The following is a 10,434-nucleotide window of genomic DNA, read 5'->3' on the forward strand; positions in this document are numbered from 1 at the left end:
TGTCTACACACACACACACACCCGCTTGCATTCTACTGTAATCATCTGTTCTCAGTGTAAAGCTCCACTTCCAGCAGGAGGGGGCTGATGACACCTAGCAGGGGAGCAACAGCTCCAATTAGCAACCCTGGTGTCTGTGTGTGAGCATGTGTATGTGTGTGATGATTTTCAGAATACATTGTTAACACTTGATTATCTTCCCATAAGACACCCAAAAAGAGTGCGTGTGTATGTGTGTGTGTGTGTGTGTGTGTGTGTGTGTGTGTGTGTGTGTGTGTGTGTGTGTGTGTGTGTGTGTGTATGTGTGTGTGTGAGGGGACCCTGTTTGATCTAATCAAAGTTGTAAAAAAAAAAAAAGGTTGTCTCAGCATGATTTCAAATCTCTGAAAGCATTTGCATGTATTAATAATTGTTGCAGACTCAGGAATACGGAGAAGTCAAAGTCACAATAAATTAAACCTTTCATAACCTCACACCAGGAATTAGAAAACAAATTTCTGTAGATGCAATTAGTACAATGTCTCCATGTATATACTGTATCGGAATAAAGGCATTCATTTAATACTTCTAAGATTAATTTTGACACCAGCAACACAGGGCTCTTACACTATACTCGTATATGTGTGTTGCGCAAATGTAGCAGATTCTATTTAAATCAGAAGAACTGAAGGGCTGTCATTTTATAGTGTAATCTAAATCAATACTCCATATGCTCTGTGTCCAACAGGCTGAACGTTCACATCACAGTTTGACTCTGAGCTTGATCTGGGTCAAGATCGGCAGACTTTCCGAGCATCACTCTTGTGCACTGACAGCCAAACAGTGTCTGTTGTGGCTTATTGTTCAGGATAAAATGACCTGGGGAGAAAAAAGAGATGAATATTGAAATGTTGAAGTGTTTTACCCGTGCTTTGGTACGGTTCTTGCGTTTCGGGACGTCTTCCTCTATCTCGTCCCCCTCCAGATCATGAGGGAAATCCCCGACCAGCAGCTTCTACAGACGAGATACAGAGAGACAGAGATACAGAGAGACAGAGATACAGAGAGACAGAGAGACAGAGAGACAGAGAGACAGATGGACTGTCAGACAGGTAAGTTAGTTTCCTTTCCTTTATTTACCTTTTCCTCTCTTTCCTTTGCTTTCCTCCCAACCATCTCGGCCTCTACTTGCTTTTGTGCCGCTCCGCATGAAATTGCACGTCTTCCTGCTGATTTTGAGAGTATTTGCATAATCCCACTGCAGGAAACAACCTTAAGAGCAGAACCATTGCATTACTAAATATAGCCAAATGTGTCACCATTTAATTGCAATAAAAGATGCAGTTAAAGACTTCCTCAATTAAAGGGGTGCACCACGCAATTTCGGATTGCACTTCTATATGTCAGCGGACTCACAAGAGGCACATTAAAAAAGATAATAAAGCAGCAGAGGCCAAGATATCCCGGTTCTTTGTCCTTAATATGAGTCAAGCTCCAAAAACACTGGATCCCACGTCTCCCATAATGCAAAAATTGTCTACAGCTGTTTTCACAGGCTTTGTAGTGCGCCTCAGGACAAATACACTGAACTCCATGTTACGGTGGACTCTTTACGACAAGAGGGTTTTAGTTTTTCTTGTCCTCAGTGAGGGAAAATACAAGGTTTATTTTATAAAAAGGCTGGGAAACATCTGAAGATGATAAGCAGCGAGGGAAGAGCTGAGTGTGCACATAACTGGCTGGGCTGGAGTCAGGGGAAGCCCCGGATTAGTGGCCCCCAAACACTTCTCTATCTCTCAAGGGGCCACTGTGAGGACCATTCACTCAACAGCTGATTGATTAGCTGTCCGTCTGAATACTAGAGCAACTGCCTCGAGACGGTGAAATACTCCAGCCAGATGGGCAAGTTTTCGCTCAGAAGTTACCAAGTGCAACATGCTGCATAAATGTCCCTCAAATAATAGCTCACAAGTTCGGCCTGTACAACACGTGAGCGGAATCCCGGTAAAACACCGAGAATGACTGCAGTGCAGTCACACACTATTACGAGCACACACACTTGTGACCCGGTGCCAGGAGGGAGCTGTCAGAGCTGCGGGAGCTCGTGTCAACGCCAAACACACACACTCGGAGAGAGAGAGACAAAGGCAGAGAAAAAGACAAAGAAACACAAACACAGACAGCCTGACATACGAGCAAGACACAGGGAACAACAAAGTACAGAAGAGAGGAAATGAGAGAGAGAGGGAAGAAAGAGAAACGAGAGTCTCACCTGACACTCGCTCATTGGCTCTTCTTCCTTGGTTTCTACCTTCTTGTCCAGGGTTTCCCCGGCGAGCAGCGACTCCAACACGGGACCATCTGGGACGCCCCCCTCCTTCTTTAGAGAAGCCTCGTAGTCTGGAGAACGAGACAGTCGCAATCAGAAAACAGCAGAAGTCTCTCATTCACGCTGACATGCTCAGTTGAGCTGACAGTGCCCCGAGGAAACGGAATGTGGCTGCTTCATGACGGCACAAGGACTTCTGCAGCGTACAGACGCTGAAGTGATCCTCTGCGATATGTCTAAAATACCATATGTTTGTGTATCGCTTGTCACTTCATAGAACCACCTTGTAGAGTGTCAGTAAATAAGCAAAAAGTTCAATTTCATTCTGAATCGTTTAACTAAAAACTATGGCTAAGCATACAACTTTATTTTAACTATGAACAGAGCTGTGAGCCATTTATGTAAGTGTTAAAGTTATTTCAAAGGTAAAAAAGTGGATATTTTCTGATCTTTTGAATGTATAGAAGCATGATAACCTCCTGATGTGCAGCCAAACATTGGTCAAATCCACAGAACTTTTTTTAAATACCCAATTCCAAGTTTTAAAAAATGAAGCTGACATTTTGGGACATGTTGATAAAATAAAATAGCTCCAATGATAGCGCTACACGCTGATACAGAATAAACAGCATATGTGATACCGTCGTAGGATGTGGAATAAAGATGAATTGACAATTCCGTCAATGGTAAAGGTTATCAAAAAATTGCTCGTTAATTACCGATCTTGAACTCGATCGGTACAAGCCGCGGGTCCTCCAGGATGTTTAGCCGTCTCTTCTTGCGCCAGCAGCGAGCGGGATATGTGTACAACTGACCTGGAGCATGACCTGAAACACAGAGGAATACAAACACAGCTCGGTTACAAGACACACTGCCACGATCCGGACGTTAGCTAGTGAATGAAAGCACGAAAAATGGATGATAAGATAAATAGATAGTCAAAGTCTGATGTGCAAGAGTATTAACATTCAAAATGTCTACATTTAGGCAAAGCAGTGAGTTGAGATAAACGCCAACACATCATAGTTTATTGTAGTACCGCTAAGGATGATGGGAATGATATCACAAAAGTTAAAGAATTTAACCTGAGAGAGACGTAAACTTCTGAACCAAATTTAATTTAAATTTGATCCAATAGCTGTGGAGACATTTCAGTCTGCACCACAAAATGGGGAAGTGTTAATTAATTGGGACATTCATTATCTGGGAACCATGAATTATTGCACAAAAGTCTTAATCCATCTAATAGTTGAGATATTTCTGTCTGAACTCTTGCATGGCTATAAAAGGTTTTGGTGTGTTATGGTCCTGTACACGTTTCCTAACCAAAGATGTGTCATTATTAATACAGTTTTTAAATATAAACAAATTTTTTTGGAAAATAATCAGCCAATTAAAAATGCATCAAATAGTAATAAAAATGTAATATTTAACTCATGCAACTGTTTTTAATTCAACACTATTCTATGCAAAAGCAAGTTATAACCAAAAACTAACTAACTAACAAACAGACACCACGCAAAGCCTACAAACTCAAAACGTTAACACACTCATGCACAAGTTCACCCACACACACACACACACAAACACACACTCTCTCTCTGGAATAGTTGGTGCCAGCGGCGTATCATTGCCTACAGGGTTGTCTGATTCACTGCCAAAATACACTGATGTTACAGAGAACGAGAGAGCGATGAGGAAACAACCGTTGGGGAAAGTAAAGAAAGAAGTTGAGGTGTGAAAGGTAGGAGGCCTGGAAACGAGGGGGAGGAAATGAGGGAGAGGTGAGAGGAAAAGGGAGACAAGAAACAAGCAGAGTAGAGGAAGGGGAAGGAAGCCGCGAGACGAACGACGCAGAGAAAATAATTTGTTTAGCACAACAGCTGGTAAACGCAACGCAACAAAGAAGAGAGCTCTGAAGAGCTCCTCAAGCCTCAGCCAGCCACTTTATCCTGACAAGGTATGAAAAAACACACACGCACACACACACACACACACACACACACCCTGAGAGAGACACACACCTGGTCCGCGGTGGTTCTTCTCCATCCAGATGTAGCAGTTGCTCTGGGCCACGCCGGTCTGGGAGTCCAGGAATGGGAGACGCATGGAGCGCTCTGCGCACAGACGGGCATTGTAGCTGCGACAGTGTTCAATGGCCTCCTTATAGAACTCCTCACCAAGACTGAGAGGATAATTCAGGAGGAGGTGGAGGAGGAGGGAGAATAGATAGAAGGAGGGTGTGAGGGGGTCAAAGGTGAAGGCCAAAGAGGGAATACAGTCCGACATTAGCAAGGGGAACGGGATTGACAAAAAGCCCACTGGTGTGTGTTTGTGTGAGTCATAAAAAGGGAGTTTCATGGACAGGTGTAGGGCAAGTGTGTGTGTGTGTGTGTGTGTGTGTGTGTGTGTGTGTGTGTGTGTGTGTGTGTGTGTGTGTGTGTGTGTGCGCAAGCACAAATAAGAACCCAAGGTGACACAGTTGTCCCAGACACTTTAAATATCCTGGAAATTTCATTTTTTTTTCAGTTTTATCCTTGATTTTAACTCTTGAAATCCCTAAGTGACACATACTGAACATCCTGGTGAGGTCACGTGACAGTGAGTTCATTTGTGTACCAATGACATCACTTCCAAAATGGCTGCCTGGCTGGTCAGCACATTTGGCAGAACTAGCCGAGAGGAGTGCATTTATACGTAAACGCCCATTGTGACATGATGTAACATTTCAGATCTTTGACTCTAGAGGGTAGTATTTAGAAAATATTTTCAGAAATGTGTTCCATGTGTTCCGTTTAGTCTGTTTTATATCCCCCATATTTTTTTTTCTTTAAGGAAATAATGGTTTGGGTCCTTATGGGTTAAACACACTTCTGAGGGTTGGTGTGTGTGTGTAAAGCCAAAAGGGGCAATGCCTGGTCAATCATGAGCAGTTATGGTGTGATTGAGGGTGTGTGTGTGTGTGCGGTTCAATTAACCTGGGTCACTGCAGACGACCACACTGTTCAAGCCGCACACAGACACACACACATTACAGTCACACACATTACAGCCGCACACAGTCACACACATGCAGTTACAGTAACACATTTTTCACCGTGAGGACAATGTGCGCACTCATTGCACTGTATCTTCGCACCTGTACAAGTGTGAGTTTGATTAACATTCAATGTAATATTCTTCTTTGTACCTCCCTCCCTCCCTCCCGTCTCCCCTCCTCTCTCTTACCTGTTCTTGATGACTGCACCTCCAGATTGCCTGTAGGGAGAAGAAGAAAAAGGGAGAAAAAAAATGATAGATGTGTGGTGAGTCACTGCTCCTCTCCCCCCTACATCCTCTCTCACTCTCACTCCCTCTCCACTTCTCAGTCTTTTAAAGAAATCTCTTTTTTTTCGTCTTTTTTCATCCGATTTTCTTGTTGTTGTTGCATGTTTAACTTTCACACTTTGCCCGTTTCTCGCTACACTTCTTTTGCATGTTCCTTCGCACTTCTCTGTCTTCTCTTTGTCTCTCTCTCCTGTTAATCACTCCTCTCTAGTGTCTTCCTGCTGAGTGCAGCCATCAAGGTCACAATGCAGACGGTAGATACAGGACACACTAAACTACAGCGACACACATACGCACAGAGCTACAGTGCTGGGACAACAGCGTCCTCACAAATACAGTGCAGCGCAGCCGATTTAGCATTGCATAACAGTGTCAGTTGGGGGCGGCCATGACACACTGGGCTAAGAGGGTTGTCCGGTAACCGCAAGGTCGACGGTTCGTTCTTTGACTGGGACGTGTCATGTGTCGAAGTGTCCGTGAGCAAGACACTGAACCCCTAACTGCTCCCCGGGCGCTTTTCAGCAGCCCACTGCTCCCTATAAGGGATGGGTTAAATGCAGAGGTCAAATTTCGTGTATATGACAATAAAAAGACATCATTATTATAGATATCGTTCTTTTTAATCTATGCATTGTTCTTCCCTTTCCAAAACCTGCCACCTACATTACCCACAATGCAACTCGACTGCTGACAGTTCAATCAGAGATTCAGGTATCTTATGCTTGAAAGAGGAGCGAGTTTCAGTTTTTTATTTTGTTGAGATAAAACATAGATATATTTTCCGATTTCAAATTTGTGTTTTCAGCCCCAACTGACGCTGACTCAAGTGACATCACTTGAGGACGTTTATCCGACTTCCCTCTGGAGCCGCAAAAGGTTTGATCTCAACTCCAACACCTGAAAACTCACTTTTGATGTGTAGCATAGAGGCTGCATCTAATGGAATCTGGCAAATAATGACAGAAAATAAATTAAATGGTGTACAACTTTAATTTGGTGATGATTGGATCAAATTTGTTGTTGTAAAAAACTGTTTTGCAGTAATTTAAAATTGCAAACTCATCCTGATGGATTCATCATCATCAAATAGGTCCAGTGGAAAAATAATTGGATTTTAAAGCCACAAAATGCCCCAAAATGCAAAAAAAGTTCACATACTATCTTTATCTGCACCAAATCTAACCAGCTCCCTCTTGGCCCAAGCCTTCAATTTGTACAAGATTTTACTGAAATCTGTGAAACCTTTTTTTTTGTTTTTTAATATCTGCTAATTAAATGATGAAAAGCAAACAAACTGGACCAAAAGCCTCCTTGGCTGAGGTACTTATTGAAATCTGCCACTACAACACACTACAACACACTACAACAAACTCTCAAGGTACAAACAGAACAGATAATCATCTTTGAGCAGAGGAAAAGTTAAATTAGGTTTGAAAAGATGTGACTTTTTGACAAGACGCTCAAACGGAAAGAGGATTATTTACACTTTAATATCCTCAAACTGGATAAAGCTTGTGAAAAAAACCTCCTGAACCAGTTCTGCAACCTTGGGGGCCGTCGCTGGATGTGTGACATTTAAAGGATGTGATCCGGGTGTCAATATGTGTCATTTGGAATGGACTGCTCGCCTTCTGCTGAAGAGGATGTGTTTCTGTGCAGCTCAGCGCCTGCAATCGGCGGTGCATTTGACAAATAGCGTATTTTAATGGCGACGTTCGACGTACGTCACTTTTCCTCAACTCGCTTCACTTTGCTTTAGTGCTTTGCAAGCGATCCTTGTAGTTTACAATAAGCTGCAGACGAACTGAGCGGGGTAGAGGCCTGTCCAGAGAGAAGCAGCCACTGTGGATAAAAGCAACACCTAAATGCTTCATTTAAAGTCAGAGTTTGTACCTGCAGAAGTACACCTATAAATAGTGATGAGGAGGGGGAATAAAGGCTCACACACACTGAGAGCTGCTCTAACAGTCACAAACACAGGTCCAGAAAGCCTTACATGCTTCTTTTTTCCATACAGTAAGACGAACATGGTGAAAAAAAGACTTGGACTTCCAGGCTCCACTAGTGACCAAAGCGAAAAACCAGAGGAGGAAAAAAGACAACATTCAAAATGTAAAACAGCTCATCACCTCTGAGCCCCCCCCCCCCCTCCGGCCTCAGCACCCCTCTCACTTCAAAACCAGCTCTCCTTCATCCCTCCATCACCTTCATCCCTGTCTCCTCCACCGGAGAATGAGCCGGTCCCCTCTCGATAATAAGTTGACAGCTGTAGAAAATGGCTTCTTTCAGTTTGGGTGCTCCCAATCTCATTATATTGTGATAGGAGAGCTGCATGACTGTTTGCCTGTTTGGAGGCTCGCACGGGAGAAGAGCTGAGGCACTCGAAGTGGAGGCTGAGATGGAGCTACGCAAAGAGAAAGTTGGGAGAAGATATTTGAAGAAAGAGGGAAGGGGGGCTGAGATGAGCAGAGGAGAGAAAACGAGAAAGAGGAAAGTGACATCCACCGAGGGAGAGGCAGAAATATATGGGGGGGGAAGGGGTGAGGAGAGAAAGGGAGACTAAATGACAGAGAAGATGGACAAAGAGAGAGATAACTCTGCAGTAACAGAGCAGGGCGACCTGTGACAAGACGTGACTCGCTGATAACACTTCATCTTTAGCTCTCTGTCGTTTAAAAGGGGGGCTAACGGCACATTTCCCTGGACCGTGAAACCCTTAATTCAGCAGCAAATAGCCACCAGAGAAAATCAGACTCTCAACATCAATTTGTAAAATAATCTTCAGCTCTTGGAGTTGATTCGGAAATCACAGTGAAGGGGTGGCAACGGCGGAAAGAGCATGATCAGCAAACATTTCTTAGAATGCAATCTTTCATTGTGCAAAATGGGCCTGAATAGCAATGAAACATCCCTATTCTTAAATAAGCACCCTGCTACTCCCACATGGATCTGTGAGTGGGAGACTGAGACTGCTTTAAAGGTGCTGAATTCAATATTGGGAGCAGAGGGATTGCCTCCCCACAGTTCTCAACATGGTGGCAGCTGAGCTGGCGGCTTGCAGCTAACAGCGCAAACAACGGCAAGAGTGCTAACAGTGTTTACCGAGGAGGGAAACCAGAGGGTTGGCGCCACAGACTGTATATAAGAAGTAAACGTAGTCGTCGTAACATCACTCATTGGTTTGTGGACTGACGTTTTGAAGCCTTGAGTTCGGCAATTTGGACGGCGCCATCTGGGCTTTTTTCAACCAATGAATGGAGGTTACTATATTTAGACTGCGGAGGAGTGACGTACAAACATCGTATACGTCTCTGGTAACGCCAACGACCTGTCAATCCCAGTAAGCCCGCCCTAAATCATACCCTGCTTTATGGTCTATTTGACTCTAAATGGACCATAATTTACTACATGAACATCATGCTGTATTGAAGAAGACTTGAAACTAGAGATTGAGATCATAAACTCATGTTTACAATGTTTACTGAGGTAATAAATCAAGAGAGAGGTAGAGTCATTTTCTCAAAGACTTCTATACAACCAGACTTCTTTTTGCAACCAGAGGAGTCGCCCCCTGCTGGCCCGTAGAGAGAATACAAGTTTAAAACTCTTCCGCATTGGCTTCACTCTTCAGAACTGTCTGTTTGCAGCTAAGCTTCTGCAACAATGCCGTAGTTGCAATACTTCTGGGAAGCTTGTGGAAAGCTTTCGCAGAGCCGCAGAGATGGTTCGCGGAGCTCGCAGAGAGCCTCCTCATAACGAGAAAAATGTGATACCTCACAAGCTTATTAATTCTAGGCGCAGGAGCTCCACCTTATTGTCCAACTCTTCCTTAATGTTTCTTTTTTTTTACAGCCATTGAGTTGTGTTGGGCCAAACTTATATGGAACTATTGAATTACATCTATCAAATCAAAGCCCACCTGACAAAAGACCACAGGTCCAAATCAAAAAGGAGTATGAATCAGGAATAACATGCACTATAAGGGATGCACATACTTGCCCGGCTATGTCAACAAAGCAAGGAGAACCTCGGATATCATCACACACAGAGGGAGAGTGACTTTCTCTGCTCAGGTAAACATTGCTCCGCTCTATCTTTACGTCGCAAATAGTTCATTGCTGGCTGTATTAAAAACTACAACTTAATTTTTACTCTGATGGGTGACAAGGTGGCTCTGTTAGAATAGTTTGACATGGTGAGTAATGCACATACAAGTATTTGTTTTCTTGCTGAGAGTTAGATGAGAAGATTGATACCAATCTCATCTTCATCGGCATAAAACTACAGCCGGGAGAGGACTGTTAGCTTAGCACAGTGTCTGAAAGCGGAGGCTGGCTTTGTCCAAAGGTAACAAAATAATCAGCCTATACTCTAAAGCTCCCTTATTGACACAGTATACATTGTTATGAAGTGAATGCGCATATTTCCCAAAGTGTGGAACTATTTCTGTAATGTAGACAAGGAAGAAAGGCTCAGCTACTATTTACACGATAACAAAGCAGATCTTTCCTCCACGTGGAGAGGGAAACTGTCTCGGCTGCAGCACTCTGGCCTGCGGCCTACCGACCCAGCAGCTACTGAAAACACAGACCACAGGAAGAGGCACCGAGAAACCAAAGTGTCCATCATCCAACCACACAGCCAATGAAGGAAAGCCGAAACCTGATTCTACACCTACACACACACACACACACACGCACACACACGCACACTGTGGGTTTATGCCTCATTGTGCATGAAAACTAATTTTACAATTCCAATAATTTTCATTTCTATTATCTTCAACATCTATTTCTATT

The 10,434-nt window shown here is 43.5% G+C and overlaps 1 protein-coding gene across 1 annotated transcript in view; it reads right to left on the reverse strand.

Moving 5' to 3' along the window:
- The window catches only part of dpf1 (double PHD fingers 1), a gene marked incomplete at its 3' end in the record, with an annotated part of 36,245 nt that overhangs the window by 18,689 nt on the left and 7,122 nt on the right, over nucleotides 1-10,434 (reverse strand). Inside the window, exons 2-6 of the mRNA XM_079166678.1 lie at nucleotides 5,537-5,566; nucleotides 4,333-4,493; nucleotides 3,028-3,135; nucleotides 2,252-2,379; nucleotides 905-994 (exon numbers count right to left, since the gene is read on the reverse strand). Of these exons, the coding sequence (XP_079022804.1) occupies nucleotides 905-994; nucleotides 2,252-2,379; nucleotides 3,028-3,135; nucleotides 4,333-4,493; nucleotides 5,537-5,566 (517 nt within the window). The remainder of the gene's footprint in view (nucleotides 1-904; nucleotides 995-2,251; nucleotides 2,380-3,027; nucleotides 3,136-4,332; nucleotides 4,494-5,536; nucleotides 5,567-10,434) is intronic.

Source organism: Pholis gunnellus (assembly GCF_910591455.1).
Source record: "Pholis gunnellus genome assembly, chromosome: 9".
In the NCBI taxonomy this organism is placed as follows: Eukaryota; Metazoa; Chordata; class Actinopteri; order Perciformes; family Pholidae; genus Pholis; species Pholis gunnellus.